The 17,500-nt window shown below is 39.6% G+C and overlaps 1 protein-coding gene across 2 annotated transcripts in view; it reads right to left on the reverse strand.

Moving 5' to 3' along the window:
* LOC138004526 (protein mono-ADP-ribosyltransferase PARP14-like) overlaps positions 1 to 17,500 on the reverse strand; it is a 33,303-nt gene that overhangs the window by 5,880 nt on the left and 9,923 nt on the right. For both annotated transcript variants that reach the window (XM_068851061.1, XM_068851062.1), the window contains exons 2-6: positions 16,230 to 16,733; positions 13,285 to 14,858; positions 12,211 to 12,399; positions 8,835 to 9,471; positions 247 to 1,143 (exon numbers count right to left, since the gene is read on the reverse strand). In XM_068851061.1, coding sequence (XP_068707162.1) covers positions 247 to 1,143; positions 8,835 to 9,471; positions 12,211 to 12,399; positions 13,285 to 14,858; positions 16,230 to 16,689 — 3,757 coding nt within the window. In that variant the 5' untranslated portion in view covers positions 16,690 to 16,733. The remainder of the gene's footprint in view (positions 1 to 246; positions 1,144 to 8,834; positions 9,472 to 12,210; positions 12,400 to 13,284; positions 14,859 to 16,229; positions 16,734 to 17,500) is intronic.

The raw sequence follows: 17,500 nt of genomic DNA on the forward strand, positions 1-17,500 counted from the left end.
AGCCAAAATATAGGATGTTTTTGTTCGGCTTTCCCGTTGCCGCAGTAACGTATTACGTCACAATAGCGACCGCATCTTGTTCAGCAATAATCGATGTTTCATATGGCACCATAACATTGCTGTTACGTGATACAGTGTGTAGTGCTAATATTTATAAACAGAGTGTCTCTTCAAAGTGTTGAAACTGGTTAGAGCCAGCTTAACACAATGTTAACACTGAGCTATCAAACTTATTTGTTCACTAACCTTCGTCAGATCCTTTCACTTTTCTGTGAATTGTTATCGTCTCCCCGTTTTGCCGCCCTTGACCAGTTTTTGCTTTCAAATTGATGTCAAACTCATCTGCTCTCAAAGACACGCTAACAAACGCTTCGCTTTTGACGTGCGTCATCTCTAACTTCGCGTTGGTTTTCAAATCAAACACCATTTTGGCCCCTTGTATTTCATAACTCCATTCAATGTTCTTTGAAACCAGTAGCGCTTGTTGCTCTTCCTTGATTTCCTTATTTCTTTCGTTAATTTCGTGCCAGATCTCCCCAACCATACCTGTCACTTCAGTTGGTTCACCACGGACCACGATGCGGTCAATGTCAGCCTCGATGTCAAGTCTTACGTCACGGTCATTGGCTTTCTTTCTCAAGGACTCAACCTGCTTGCGAGAAAGTTGGTTAACAGCCTCATTGTCGACCTTCTGAGTCGTGCAAACTTCAGAGAAACCACTCTTCAAAGAATCTACCGCTTTTTGCACGCTTGTCGGGTCCTTGCCTGCAACGCAGATTTTTAAAGATGGGTCGTTTGTCACACTCAACGTTCTATCATCTTCTCTGGGTTGCCTTGTATGCTCTGAGGAGGAATTACTTTCAAGTTTATGATCAGCTATCCCGGCTGCATGCCTCTGTTGAGCTTGCAAAAATTCCTGCATCATTGGGGCTTGAAATACGGCAATGCGCACTTTTCTGACGTTTTGACAACTCAGACTGAAGTTGTTCAGAGCCTGAAAGGTGACTTGGGCCGAGTCCGCCGCAGCCAGACCATAACCGCCAGTGCCAACGCAGGGAATTGAAAGGGAGCGAAGTCTGTGATTATCCGCCAAGCGAAGACCAGCCTCTAAACATGTCTGAAGATGTTGTTTATCTGACGAACCTATAATTATGACATACATAACACGATAAACCACAGCAACAACCATTATTTGAATTGATAAGAATGACAGCTTGAGATAAAATTTATTTACTAAAAACTATAATTCAGTACGCGTCGCCAAGAACAACCATAATATGGCTAAAGGAGCCAAGCAGCCAACATTTCTCACAAAATATATAAATCAAAGTGCCACTGTCGTTACTCGTGGATGTGAAAGTTACCGCGATTGTTTGAAATTGGTAGGCTGAAGTTTCCTTTCTGCACTAGTCAGTGTGATATAACAGCTAGATAATGGTTAGCCTAAGAGCAGGCTCTTTTAAAGCCGCGAAACCAGCCCCAAACCTCTCGCGGCTACAAAAGAGCCTGCGAGCAGGTTAGATAATGGTGTATCAGCAGAGGGGGCTCTCATATGCGGCTAGATACCCAAAATAATGCATGTATATGAGGTGATCCCCTTTGCTGGAATTCCACCCTGTAAAAGAAGTCTCCTGTTTCTCCAATAGGCATAACATTACTCTTTAACACATCCTTTATAAAGAGCTGTACCATGTGTTCAAAGTTCCTGGCACAGGTGACAGGGTCTTTTCGAATAAGGTCCAATTTTTGTTGCCAGGTCATATTGTTAATCTTATCATCAGTCACTGAGCTCTTTTTTCTCTTCAAGTCTACCAAGGATTTTCAAAGATGTTACCACCTTGTTTCTGTTGCAGAAAATGAACAGAACCATGTGGGATTACCTAACTGGTGAATGATAGGAAACAAGTCCATTTTAACATTTTTCAAAGTATGGTGGTGATCCTCTCAAGTTTCTCAATACTCTAAACCCTTGATCAAGATGTATTAATTTATTTACACAAATATCTGATTTTAGGTCACTTTCAGTGTATTTCTTTCCTTTGGATGTACATTTTCGAAGAGACAAGGATGCGCTATTTTGAATTTGTTTTATTTGATTTGCAACTTACAAAAGGTCTTTGGTACTGATTGTGCAACTCTGCTATCTTGATTTCTTAATTCCTACTTACACACTGTGCTGTAACGAACTCGTATTTTTCTATCCTTGTTATCAGGTCTGGTTTTAACACAGAAAATTGTTGGGAATGCCAACAATTCAGTCTTTGTCCATAAATTTACCTAATGGTCGATTACCCTCTCCTGGTGCAAAGCTAAATACTCTCTCTAACTCTAGATTTCAGTGATATCTGGTTGTTGCAGTAAATTATCTGTGACACCAGACGGTCGTTCTTCTACTTTGCACCACTCATCATCACTGTTGTCTGTGTTATTACTGTCATTAGAGTTTGTTGCAATCTCATCAATATGTCTATCGACAGATACTTAGCTTGTGCATTTTGAATGTTTTCAGCAAACGTTTAAACGTGTAAATCAGGGACGCTGCTACTTGTGGTAGGAACATTTAGGAATTCTTCCCATTCATTAATGTTACTTATGCCTACAGCAGTTGGATATGAAAGAGCAGTGACCACATTTTCTTGCCAATTTTCCTGTACTTGTATATGTTCGTTTTGGAACAATTCACTAGTCTGCACAAGGTACTTTGTTCCTTCTAACACTTTGGCTGGTCAGACATTTTCATACTTATAATGATGCTTGTAACTTAAGCATCGTTTCACTTTAAATGGTGTGGTTTGTGATTCATTAATGGCTCTTGGGGAAGTAGTTACTGTTGAACTCACATCAGCTGGCACATTAACAACGTTACCATGGATAGATAATTCACGAACCCTAGGAAGTTCACGTATTTGCATAAATGGAATGCGCGGAGATAAATCAAGGGTTCTTCCAAAAGATTTTTTTTTAGGAAACTGCATCTTATTTGCTTTAGAACAGGCTGGTAACCTCCCTTCAATTAGGTTAGAATGGCAAGTAGAGCAGATCCATTCATGCAGTATTATCAACACTTTCTGAGCCAGTTATACATTCCTCCGACAAAGTCTGCGAACATTTACCACTATATTTGCTAGTGTCACACTTAGAGACAGATCATCTGTACTGCAACTGATCACAAATATTCAGGGCCATGTGTTATCTTATCATGAAAAGTCTGAATCATTTTTGACATGGAATGTCTAATACAGTCTTGACCTTGAGGAATTTCAGTTTGGTTTAGGTTTGAGCTCTGCATAGCTTCAGTCCTTAAATTGGCCTGGGCTTTTCTGTTTAGTTCTCTGACATGATCTGGATTGGAAGCTTTACCCTTATGAAATGTTTGCTTTTCATATTCGTTGACATTGGCAACATTGCTGATTTCATAACTTTAAATTCTGTCATTATAACAATCTAACAGAACTGCTGAAACATTGTCTCTCATCCTCATGTAGATGTCCAATGTTAATAGCCGTAGTTCCCTGTTGTCCGCTTATAGGACGGATAACAGTTACTGTTGCCCACCCCTCAATGGATTCAGTTACACGTATTGTAACATTTAATGCATCTGAAACTGCTTGCACAATAAGTGCATCACACCGTGTATGCTGCTGTGACAACACACCCACAATTGCTCTGTTTCATCAGGATCATTATATAACCGGTGGGCAACAGAAGAAACGAAGCATGAACCATCTGAGGTACGTTCTAGTGCCTTCAGTCCTTGCTGAGCTAATCGAGCCTGCAACAGTGCCATAGATGGATTTCTCAGTACTGTATGTGTACTTGTTCCATGAGCCACAGGGCCTGGGTTCGATTCAATGTCTCCTGATATCAATAGCTTTTCTCTTGATGCACAATAACTCTTATTTTGTTGGTTCAATTTTGTTGAACCCTTAGAAACAGATTGATCTGGAATACACAATAGTATTGACAAGTCTAGAAAAGCAAGGAGGAGCAAGAGAAAAACACTTTCTGAACTCCGATGAGCTCGATACTCTCCAAATGTAAGTCACCTTCCAAATGGAATTTATAAATCCCCCGTGAGCTTAGGGGACCAACAGAAACTGTCTTCTCACCATGTGTCGGTCGATGCGATTTCGACATTTAAGTCTACGCGTTAGTGAGTGAAAGGGGGTGCACAATTAATTGCACCAATGTGTACTTGTTCAGAATCTTTTGCTAAACCTTCGAAGAACGCCATTTCCTCACTTCCTCAGTCTCTTGCTTCTAAATGCCGCGAAAAGTGCTCAAACACTTAGTGCAAAAGCCAAAAACACCAATGGTGGCGCACACCCTGGCAAACAGGAAGTCAAACTTTCCAAGCTGTGTTGTAATTCGCTTGAAGATTGGCTAATTAGATCAAACTTTCGGTTACGAGTGAGTGGCAATCTGCATACAGATTCTCCCCAAAACTCGTGGATATTCTCGTGGATTATATCCACGAGTAAAAATGAGTAACCGGCCTTCCCATCTGGTAATCGGTTCGAACTCTAAAATCTGGGTCTCCAAGAAAATGTTGAGATCAGTCATGCTTGCTGTGTGACCAAGATCTGGCTTAACTCATTGGGTGAAGCCAATCAATAATCGCATGAGTGATTTTTTTTTATAGTGGATGAAGAATATAGGGATGAATAATTGAGAAATAGTAAGTGTTGTAAGTGTTTGAAAATCCACGTGCAACGAGCCTTTCTACCTAATCTAGCGGAAGCAGAAATGTCACTGTACAGTCTGTACCCCCTTCCCCCCACCCACCCATCATCATCATCATCATCATCATCATCATCATTATCTTTATTTATACACGGTACAAACATCAAATATCTATATAAATATTACTATCTATGTAATAAAAGAAAAGAAAATATTCTACTCATCAGTAAAAACTATACAGAAATACAAATACAGCTTCTATAATTAAGAATATTACCAATTAAGATAATAAATTTCATGAATGCCGTGTCGGAATTAATTATCAAGCGTCGAAAGCTACAATCACAGACAAAAGTAGTTGGGAAGAGCTGTATTTCAACCCACTTCTGTTAAAGCGCAAAATAAATAGTTTCTCCTTCTCTCATATACCCCTTCCCCTCCCCCTCCCCCCCCCCCCCATTAAATGTTGGAAGGTAACAACAATTTCCCACTAAAAACGGGTCTTCATGGCGACAGCAGGAAACGGTTGAATGGGCGGATTGAATTGGAATGTAGTATTCAATAACTGTGGACTGACTGCAGCTTTTTTTTGCCTACGCTTTGGTGTAGAGAAAACAGGTCAAATTAAACAACAGGGGGTCCATACAAACTGTGTGACTGTCAGAATCGAAATTATAACAAAGGGGCGTCCAGTAAACCGTTCCGAGTCGGAGACAGCGTCTGGCTCCACAATCTTCGGCGACGGAAGGGGAGGAATTCCAAGTTGAATTTCCTTGGGAAGGACCTTACCTAGGGATATTTGTTTTATATGACGTCGGATCCAGAGATTTCCGCAGAGCCAAATCAAAGGTGTGGCTTTATCAACGGAGAATCTCTGTACGGTGGCCAATTTACAGGAAAGGAAAGGAAAGGAACTTTATTTAAGTGTCAAGTCGTTGTAGCGCTGGAGCGCTAATTGGGGACACTGTAAACTGAAATTAACATTGAAAGTAAATCAAGTCAAATAATGGTTTATGAGGAGAGGGGAAACCGGAGTACCCGGAGAAAACCTCTCGGTGCAGAGTAGAGAACCAACAAACTCAACCCACATATGACGCCGAGTCCGGGAATCGAACCAGGGCCACATTGGTGGGAGGCGAGTGCTCTCACCACTGCGCCGTCCCTGACATAATCAATTCCGTTGATAAAACCAAATTTTGGTATACTACTTCCCCACCGACGCAGCACCACAGTTTCTTTAGAAACTACCCCCTTCATTCAAATCAAATTTGGTCCATGCTGATGGTTTTAAACCGTCTTACTATTAAACACAACACAGTTTTTGTGTGGGTTGCCACACTGAGCTAGCAGCAAAGGTATTTGTATGACGGTATACTAGAATGGTCACGTGATCTCTAAGCGGTTGCAGAGGCTTGGGTACTAGCGCGTGGCAAAGAAGTGGTGGCTGTTTTGTTGCTTTTGTGTTTGCTGTGACTTGTGTCCACGATTTGCTGCTTTCGAGAAAATTCTATTTTGTTTTCTCCTGCTTTGAGACACCGAGGTAAGTTTTCTTTCATTTTTGGCTGGTAGTGAATGTCGACATTATGAATTTGTTTGCATCTGTCGAAAATCAGGCTTTGTAATTAAAACGAAACCGATTGCAATTTTCACCACGTAAGAGTCATTTAGTACTCTCGCAAGCTAACATTTGTAGGCTTGAATTGTGTGGGTTGAACAACAACAAAATCTCAAAGTGTCTGATAGACCTAATAGGTGTCACAAAATGAAATATATTTGTGCTCGCATTGAATTGAACTTGGTCTGTTGAAATGGTTTTTCTTAATTTGGACTGATTGGTGTTGTGTTAGCTTTACCCTGTCATTTTTAACATTATGTTATATCAGAAGCTCATGGGCTTCTGATTATATACAATATTAAATGATGGACAAATTTTACTGTGACTCCTAAAACTACAGTCTCAGTCACTGTGTTTAGTTTACCTAAATGGCATAGGAATACCTCTTAATTTTGTTAAGTTAATTTGTTAAACAAAGTTTATCTATTATCTTCATTTGTTTGTTTGTATTGTCTATTTAGCTTTCATATCAATTTTTAATGAAAGTTGATTTATCCTATGAAACGAACAATAATGTTTGACAGGTACGTTAATGACTTTTCCAACCCTCTAACAGTTTGTCGTGGTCATGATACAGTAAATGGCTATACATAAGATGTCAAGGCTCAAAGTGTTTTCATCAGCTGATGGCAAAGTGCGAACCCCAAAGGCAACTATCAAAGTTAATAGAAACTATTTTTATCCGATTCAGAGCAACTTTTTCAGCCAATTCTATTTTGAAACACAGGGTTCATGATCAGAATTGTATATTTAAACCATTTAAAGTTTGAGAATTTTGTAATGAAGTTATGTTAATGGGTGGTCTTGGCAGATTTTCCTAAAAAACACCAATATTAGAGGGGTTCACAGTCTAAATAAGAACATTTTCATGGATAGGTAAAGAGTACAATGTACAAAGTAGGGGAGGATTATCAGGGAAAGGCCGAGGGGATGCGATGCAAGTCTGGTTAACCTTTGGGGAAGCAGCAAAACCCACACATGTACGCATTGCGTACCTATTATTTTTATATTGGTGGCCATTTGCGAAGCGAAGTGAAATTACCGCACACACAGCGTTCACGTGACTCAAAGTCAAGGTCATTCGGCGTTACCAAGGAATTAAAGCATAACATAAGTGTCTTCATTAGGGGTGATACGACGTTTTCGCAAGAATCCATTCATATGCTACCAATTCGCTAAGAAAGAAAAGGCTGCTCCCATTTATAGTACTTGGCGTCCTTCTCTTTTAGTTAGATGCAAATGAAATTCAGGTAAAAGGCCGCCACCATCACTGTTCAAAGGAGCGTGGGCGGCATTCATGTGCCAAGCGTGCCAAGATTCCAAACAACGGCGTTGCTAGTACCGCCGATTGGTGCCAGCGACGGTTAAAAGCAAGGACGCCAGTTACTATTAATGAGCGCTTTTTTTCTTTTTCAGCAAATTGGTGCCATATAAACGGACTCTTTAGATGACTTTTGATCACCCCTAACGGAAGACACTAGACAGGAGTGTCAAAACGTTTGAAGCTACATTCAAATTTCTTTAAACCACCGAAGCATCAAACTATGTCTGATCATCACCCTAGTTGCAATGTGAACCTTTACTTATGATTTCGCTGCATTCGCTTACGGATTAAAGACGAGTCTGCCACCGGCTGAGAAGAAAAGAGAGATCCTGGGTCCAAAGTATTAGCTTACAACAAAACCGGTAACATTGTGGTCGGCCTCCTGTTGAGGCGAAGGCGAAAACAGAAAAATTGTAAACAAAAGAAAAAACAGAAAGAAGATACGAAGAAAAGGTTATGTTGAGTGGTTCGCGTGAGGGACTTGAATCCACGACCTCCAGATCGTATACAGGGCCTAGAACACCCACCTTTGAACACGAGTCCTCGCTTAACCCTTTCCCGCCCAAGACAAGACGATTTTATTCGTCGATGGCGCACCCTTCGGAGAGGAAAGGGTTAAAATATATTTATTCGATATATCCATGACTTATGCGCAGTGAGTAATCAAGCAAACTGTTAGCTGTTCAGTTTGTGACCGTCTTTATAAACCCGTACAGGGTGTGGATATCACGATGGTTGAGTTCAGCCTGAATTGTCACGCTTTCTTTTCGTTACTGTTTAAGTAGCTGCACAAGTAAGTAACTGTATACAAGAACAAAATGGTTTCGCAGCTACGAAGTAGTAAACAAACGGGGTAGGACGGTTTGCGACATACTTGAGAAAACAAAGCGTAAACTGTTAAAGAGTCAACATGCTTTAAGTTCAATTTTACGACACTTACAGTTCGACGCGCCTTACCGTGGCCACTTCACAAAGTTTTTTAAAACTTATACGCCAATCAGGGTGTGCGAATTTGATTGACAGTCACCCCTCCTTGCAAAGTTGCACGGTTGTAAGTTGCATACCGTTGAATGGGTTGTTCGAGCTGACGTACTTACACGTAGTTGTCAAATATGTGAAAGTTTGTTGGGTGGCCACGGTAAGGCGCGTTGCATTGTAAAAAGTTAATACCTATCTAACATTACGTGGAAAATACAAAAAATAAAACCAAACCTGGAATAATGTGAATAACTTTAGGCGCTGCTAAATTGCCTCCGTTTGTCATCACAGCTGAGCCCGCAACTTGATTGCCCAGTTGGCTGCATTCTTGTTGGATCTGTGACCCGCCTTGTTTCAAGATGGCTTTGCTCAATTCACCAGCATTGCTCATGTTCATATCGGTGCTGATAATGTTTAAAATTGCATCAGTTGTTTCCTGAGTCAAATCAGCATTTATGACTTCAATACTGGGGCCTGTGTACTTGCTGTTACTTGGTCCGACCAAACCATGTTCAGATGACAAGCCTGGTGAACTTGCTGCTGTTCTGATTCCAAATTTGGATCGAAGTTTCCCGAAAAAACCGCTAGTCGTGTATACTTGACGTAAGTTATGCTTAGATTGCAAGTTGGCCATCTCTTGTTTGAAAGCAGTGATCAGGGCCTGATCTTGTTGGTACACCACAAATCGAATATCTTTCAAGGTGGACGAAGCATTTGTCTGGCAAAAGCTCAAAATCTCTTCCAACATTATTCTCGAGGCTTCGTTGGGTGGGAATTTTAAGTTTCCCGTGCCTATTACAGGAAAAGCTATAGAGCTCATTCTTAGTTCTTCGCCTTTCTGAAGACACCTCTGCACGGTGTTTCGTAAAACCTTGAATAAAAAGAAATGAAATTATAAAATGTGGAAGTCTGTTACCAAAACACAGTATTGCCATAGCTTGCAGGAATCAAAGTTTCGCCATAAAAAAGAGGGAGTTATCATGCCCGAGATAGCAATGCTCAAGAGCGCCGGCAAACAGACTGTCTTCTCATCGATATGCTTGCGCGAAATTTGCTAACGCACGTATATAAAAGCCACTTATGAATAACGTATAGTGAAGGATACCTCCATATTTAACTAATATTCCGATTAATGAAACGGATTAACCACACCCAGTAATCTTCTCTACATGTACTTGTTGTGGTTTAATTTTGTTTTTGGTTTGAATTTTTTTTTAAACCGGTTCATTTCTTTTTCAAACCAGTATTTGTTTTTTTTTAATCAACTGCCTAAAAAAAGGGATTTTTCTTTTTTGGGGGGTGTAGATAAAAAAAAAAAAAACTAGGGGCTTGGTTTTTTTAAAGGGGGTCTAAAAAAGAACTCAGTAGTCATCTTTTCCTCCCTTCTACTCACCTACCCTTCCCTGATCCTCTCCAGTACCTCTATCCCACCCCACCCCTCCTTCACACATCTATCCTCCCTAATGCCCACCCCCTCTATACAAGACTACTCACAGACATTTCATATTTCTCAAGACCTTTCTGTATACTCACCAGAATTTAATCTTGTACTCCCTACCTCTGGATCTGCTGCCTACTCCTTAATCCACTTGATCCACGAAAGCAATTTAGTTCCTCAGAATAATTTATAAATAACTGTTTTATTATTCACCCCAGGCACTCTCGGTCAAGAGTACATAAATGTCTAATACTACACCAGAACCACATATGGCAGAGTCACGCCCAACGCACTTGCGTAAATGATTTCTATAGAGACATAGCGGAATTGAAAGGCCACCTAAAGACAAAAGACTCACAAAAACATTATTATTTAGAGGATGATTTTTACAACAAGGCTAAACATTTCTTGAAAGAAAAAACAAAAGAGCACCTCCGCTTTTCAGGAAATAAGGATCGATCTAAGCCGAAACAATTAAAAAAATGGAACAAAGGAAATGGTTTACAGGAACGGCAAACTCTTCACAGGAAACAACTTACAAGAAAGTAGTTCCAAAACAGTAAATGTTCCAAGTCTTTTCCCAAGCACACAGTCGAATTTCTCGCAGAGGACAGCAAATTACGGAAAAGTGGCTAAAGAAATTATGCAGAAATCAGCAAGAGAATTGTCAACACATCCATTCCATGCACAGAAAATGCCCAACAACGAATGGCAGCTCCAGCATTCCTCTCTTTGATAAAGATCGACTCCATGGCAAAATGTCACCCTTGTACCCCAACATGCTTACTTTTAATGGTAATGAAGTTACTTTCCAGTTGTATACTGCTCTATTTAACTGAAAATATGAGGGAGAAATATTTATGAATTTTGTATTATACAAGTTATATTGCCAAAGGAATGATTAAAGAATATCACTGTTTTTTTCATTATGAAAAGTAGTCCTTCTTGTGAAAGACATAAAAGGGTTCAGCTCTGACGAAGGAATAACACTCGAAACGTCAGCTTTCAAATTTCTTAACAGAGGTCAATTTATCATATCAACTCAATTGATAAATCCTTTTCTTTATTTCACTTCCCCATTGATATAGCACCACAGCTTCTTTGCAAACTAAACCCCTTTATCCTACATGTGAAAGAATGCTTTTAATTACTTCCACCAACCATGAAACAATATTCTTAACCCAAAAAACCAAGACAACGGTTGTTTTAAAACACCACAAATGAGTGTTACTCCAATCACTACAATGCGTGCCGCCACTCCCTTACCTGGACTGCAGTGTCTGACACTTGCAGACCGCAAGTGAGCTAACCCTAATTGAGAGCTCAACCCTAATTACTAAATTGCAGGCAGTGTCTCTAACCTTACATGAAAGTTAACCATTCAAAATAAGTGTTTGACCCTAATCAATAAGCTGAGCATATAACCCTAAACTCTAAAAAATTATTTTTTACATGCACTAAATAATTATCATTGTCTATCATAGCATCATAGACAACAATCCATCATAATAATCGTAAAAATGATGATTTCTCTAGTTTATTTTATACATACTTCATAAAATTAATTACAGAAAGATATCCAAATATGTTAAAATGGGCAGTGTTCTAAAAAAATTAAACCAGTTAAAAAAATGTAAACTGCTTTGAAAAAAAAAGAACTTTTCAAACCAAAAACAAAATTAAACCACAACATACTCACTTTATTCTTTGCATGCGCATGTCTTTTACACAACTTATATGGAAAGTGAGGAGGGTAAGTGAGAACCCGGATACTACATACATACATACATACATACATACATACATACATACATACATACATACATACGCCGATCAGATCAAGCCACTCATCCAACGTAAACCGTCAGGAAGATTGTCCACGGTTGCTTGCTTCGAACCCCCCAAAAAGAGCATCCGAACTAGTGATCGAAAGGTCGCAGATTCGACTCCTTCAAGAAGCACTCGAATTTTCCCGAGTATCACCCTGTCACCATCGAATAAGGCCTCGCCGATTTATAACAAGGTCACTTTGGGAAACGAATTCATGGTCCAAAACAATACCAGTTAAAACTTGTGCCCAAATAAAAGGGGAAAATGACTTTGATACAATTTGCTGTTCTCTAGCAGATTTTTTTTTCAAGTAGTTATAACATGATCATTTTAAACGCTCACCGCTTCACCAATGCCTGCCTGCCATGGGCTACAGTTGGTATGAATCACGTGACTGCAGAGCAATGCGAACCCAGGACTGACTGTAATGTCACCAGCATTTGGAGTTGTTACGCTGTTCCTCATCGCCGCACCACCCGCCTTGAGGATCGCTTGATAGCATGCTCCTTGTGAACTAACCAGGATTTCAGCCTGTGATTTAAAGAAGCGGATTATTAATTAATCCAGAGGAAATTTGAATCTTTTTGGACACATGGATGTTATCAGTAGGAGACACAGGCATTTATTCCTTTATTTTCATTTTGCCACACTACATCAATTACAGAAAATACAAGACTACCAAATAAAGAAAAGAAAAATAAAGAAAGAAAGCGGCAAGGAAACCTAAATAAAACCTTGGGGCTCGCATAAGAATTAGGTTTCCTCACAAACTACAAGAAACAAAACACCATGAAAATGCAAATAGGGCGAGAGTCGATCTTACAATGAAAAATCAATATTTCGAAATAATGAATTCTTTTGAGCTCATTTTTAAATGATGCGAGAAAAGAAAAACTGACTGGGAATATCCAAACTGAGTGCATAAAAAAACTCTGGGCCTTGGAAGAAAACGGAAAACTGCCGTATATTTATTCTACAGTACGGAAAGGAAAAAGAGAAAGCAATGCCTGATGTTATAGGTATGGTTAGGATTATTTTGAAAAAAAATAGTCCAATTTTGAGGGAAGACTACAATTTCTTAAAGAAGACTCGTAAATTGACCTACTTGAAGTAAGTGAATATTGAGCAATTTAAGCGGGTTGAGTTCCTAAAAAATTGGATCTGTATGAGCAACATATCAGGACTTGCTCGTTTTTGCAGAATCACGATTCGATTAACATTAGTTTTGAAAGCAGATCCACAAACTGCGTTACAATAGTATAGTTACGGAAGTATCAGAGGGTTGTATAGGGAATACAGGCAGAACGGAACTGCATCTACAGATGACTCCAATCGACTAAGATATTTAATGGGCAAAATTTCCACTGAGTTTTATCACTCCAAAACAATCGACGGAACTAAAATCACCAAACACACCTTTTCAGCCTCAATGACCCCAGCTCTCCACGAAACTTGGTGGCCAGCTTTGGTGGCGAAAGAAGATCGATCAGTGTCACCTCCAACTGCTTCCCGCTGATCATCTTTATCATCGTCACCACCAATGACTAGCTCATCATCGTCATCACTGCTTATGGAGGCAGAACTTACTTGTGTATCTTGTACCTTACCTTCCTCTCGCTTCGAGTCAAAGCTCTTCTGGACAAGGATTGCGCATTCATAGTTTTTCTCTACCGTTTTTTCCAGACGATCTCCTTTACCACTGGCATAAAATTTCCTCAGCCCAGGCTGTTTGATGTCAATCGCTTTACAGCTGACACCGGCCACAATAGTGTTCAGTTTCTCTCGTGCCCTCTTAATGCCTCTTTCATTGCCAAAAATAACAAAATCTTCATCTTTTCCATTTTCCGCAATTTTTACCCTCGAGTTTGCGAGTTGAGTTTCAATCAAGCGCAAATCGTCATTACCATACTGAACGAGATATTTTCTAATGCCTTTAGAACACGTAAATTGCTCTTCTAGAATGCTGTTATTTCTTAAGAAATAATTTAGCTTCTTTACAGCTTCGGTGACATGTTCTCGAAATCCGACAATAACGGTTTCACTGCATTCATTCTGATGTAGATGAACATCTTCTCCAACTTTGACTTCATTACATAGTTGGCGCCATTCTGATGTTTTCAACATATGTTGGTTCGTGGCATCTACAAGAACTCTTTCCTCTAACGTCAGCATCTCCACAAGACTGGCAACCTGGTTAGCCTGTACAGCCGAGGTGCCCACGATGCCAACCTCCTTGTCAATCACATAGACAGCTTCAACGTTGTTCCTTTCTAACTCGCATTTCAGTCTCTTAAGACCTTCATCTGAGCCTATCACTTCCAAGATACCTTTTGATACAATTAGTTTTTTTTCCACCATATTCTCGTCAAGTCTATGGAACTTCATGGCTGCCTCATTATATTGTTCCGGTGGTCCTTCAAAATGGATCTCCTCTGCTTCAGGATCCAACGTTATCTCCAGTTCCTTGTTGTGCTGTTGAAGCTGCTCTGCAAACTTTATCTTCTTTAACAGAATTATGCGTTCTTTAGGAATTCTCTTTGAAAACTTCAAATACGTTTTCCTGGTTTCTTCACGATATATCTCTTCTAATTTTGCTTTAACCTGATCTTCAAACGCTTTTGCTTCTGAGCTCATGCAAACAATTCTGGCGCGGAAAGATTCATCCAATGGTTTGATCAGCGGTGGGTTAACCCCTAGGCATGCGCGAAAGTCAAATAACCGTGACTTCAAGGCTTCCCAGAACTCCTTTTTAACTTCAACATCATGCTTGGCAAATTTTCTTAGGTAGCTTTGGACTAATTCAATACACTCTGACTGCCACGAATTGGTTTCGTCTTCTCCACGAAACACAACAACAGCTGTTTTCTTTTGTAGGGTCCACTTGATTTCACTTTTTTTCGCAGATAATGCCTCCTTCAACTCATCATGATGTGATGTGGTTGTGACGTATTCCATTACATCCGCGTCCACAACCATGTCTAACCGCAGGGCTGAAAATGAAACAAAGTTGGATGTGCATGATTTACTTACTCTTGGTTTTCTTAAATTATTTATTTCTAATTTATAGTCTATCCCTTCAAATAAGAGTGTACTTAAAAGAAGAAAACGCCGCAAAACGATGAAAGCAGCTGGTTTCATTCTCTTTTAATTTCTTTATTTAGGTGTTCTTGCCTTCAGTCGGCTAAGTAACCTATGTGCCTCACCTGCAAGATGGGCATCGTATATTTGAAAACAGGTTCCAAAGGCAATAATTCTAATGTTTATGTTGTTCTGAACCGAACCGAAGAAGATTTAAACACAAGTAAAAGGTCATTTTTGGCCAAGGTAAAATCTGTCAACGTGATAGACTTGAAACGTAACAGCTTAAGCTAAGGAGGCTCAAACCAGTTTTAACACTTTCAACAAAGTGTACTATTTGGAAGGATCGAATCTACCCAACTGTTTCATTTGACGGCAATGTTGTGATACCATATGAAAAACCAATAAAGGCTTAACAAGATGCACTCATTAATGTGACGTAATATATTACCATGGCAACAAAAGTGCCATCTAAAAACGTGGTCACCCCATTTTTTATTACCGAAGAGTGATTAGCCCGCTAAGATAAAACTCTCTGCAAAGTTTAAAAAAACATCTCTGGAGCAGATTCATAGCCACCTTCAAAGATGGAAAATTTTAAGGTGGCTGCGAATCCGCTCCAGATGATTTTTTTAACTTTGCAGAGAGTTTCGCCTTAGCTTCCTAATCACTTTTCTGCAATAAAAAATGATGGTCACCGAGTTCGTTTTTTAGATATAAGGGTTTGAACACAAGATGTAGGGAGTTTTTTATGGTTCCTTTGTTGCCATGGTAATTTATCACGTCACATGTCAGCTTGTTAAGCAATTATTGATGTTCCTTATGGTACCATAACATTGTCGTTAAGTGAAACAGTGTTGTAGAGTTAATCCTTCCATGAAGGCATTTCCTCTAAATTTTTGAAACCGGTTTGAGCCACCTTAAACAGTGTTCAGTTTTCCTTTCTTAATCTTGCTAATTAAAATATTTACTAAATAGTGCCTTTGCCTGTCTAAAAATGCTATTGAAATAAATAGTATTTGGCAAGAAAACGTTTAATCTTTTCGCTGGTCATTTCTTGAAACATAGAAGACGGGATGGTTAATCCACATCTATAACGAGTGTTTGGATTATTCCCATTGGGTTCAAGGTGCTTCACGTGCACGGAACGTGGTGAGCTACCAAGGTGCGATGAGCGGTACAATTTACGATACCCCTTGTTGCATTTTTCAGTCTTAAAGTTGTTACTTGTGATTGGTTCATGCATTGTGGCCAATGGATGAACCAATCTTTTTTCTCCTCACCACTCATCCCTGACTTGTCTACATCTCCAAAAAACCCCGGCCCGTACGTAAAACAGTCCCATATGTAGAGAAGAAGAAAAAGAGGAAGACGAAGAAGAAGCAAAAGAGGAGAACTTGAATCAGCATGGTTTAAGACATCTTCATTAGTCGTCGGTCCACTCCTCTCACAAACGACTAATTTGTTCTCTTCAAAACGTTCATCTTTTTCGATACCAAGACTTTGATTTTCCCCCACTCTGGACATGCTCTGTTCTCGATTTTCGTCCCCGAGATCACGTCCTCTCCCTTTTGGGGTCTCAATATCTTGAAATCCCCGAAGCTCTTTTTGTATACTCTCAAGATTTTTTGGATTTACTGCAACATCGGGGCAACAAAGAAACCGCTTGATAAGGACCTTTGGAATATTGGGAAATTCTGTTTTTAGTTTGTTTAGTGTTTCCTCTGAGTACTCCAGGTTCATGATCTCGTCGACAATCTTTGCACTGGATCAAGGCGCAGTTTCACCTGTAAAATAAAATCAGTAGTTGGTTCTGAATTTCCTAAGGTTCTTTTCATTTTATGTTGCTTCGTCATTCATAATCATATTTGTCACCCCTTACCCCCTTCAACTATGTTTAGTTATGGACTGTTAACTGTCCAGTAAAGGCACGCGCTTCACAGTTTCACAAACTTAAAAGTTGCCCCACCCCTCCCCTCCCTCCCCACACTTAAAAGCCTAAGCACGGTACAATATGTTAGTTATAGTTTTAGCCAAGCCTGAAAGCTGGGCTTCTAATCCCAGAAAGCAATATAGTGTATTTGGAGTTAATCATGCTTCTGCATAAAGTACAAAATTAATTGTCATTAGAGAGTGTAACGACCGTCAAAGTAATTATCATAAGAAGCCTTTTTGCTTACGGTTTTGCGTTTTAGAATATTAAGCCGATATTTAAGTTGCCTTTCGAGTCTTTCCATTATTTTCCCCCAACGTCCCCCAAAGGAGCGTAAAGAGCCTTTAGCAGGATGCGCGAGCTAGAATTATGCCATATTTGTAGATATGATTCAGCTTTTTCACGCCGCAGTAATCGCAACATTTCTTCGCAAGCAAGTAACTTACGTTGTTTTTTGTTGACATAAAATAAGCGAAGCAAGTCAACGCCAAAGTTTAAGTTTTTCAGCTTCAAGTTTTCTCAAGTTTCTTCAAGTTTCCAGCTTCAAGTTTCAGCAAGTTTTTTCAAGTGTTTAACATTGTTTCAGTGATTGCAAGAGCAGGGCCAAGGTAATTATTTTGC

Source organism: Montipora foliosa, chromosome 5 (assembly GCF_036669935.1).
Source record: "Montipora foliosa isolate CH-2021 chromosome 5, ASM3666993v2, whole genome shotgun sequence".
Lineage (NCBI taxonomy): Eukaryota > Metazoa > Cnidaria > Anthozoa > Scleractinia > Acroporidae > Montipora > Montipora foliosa.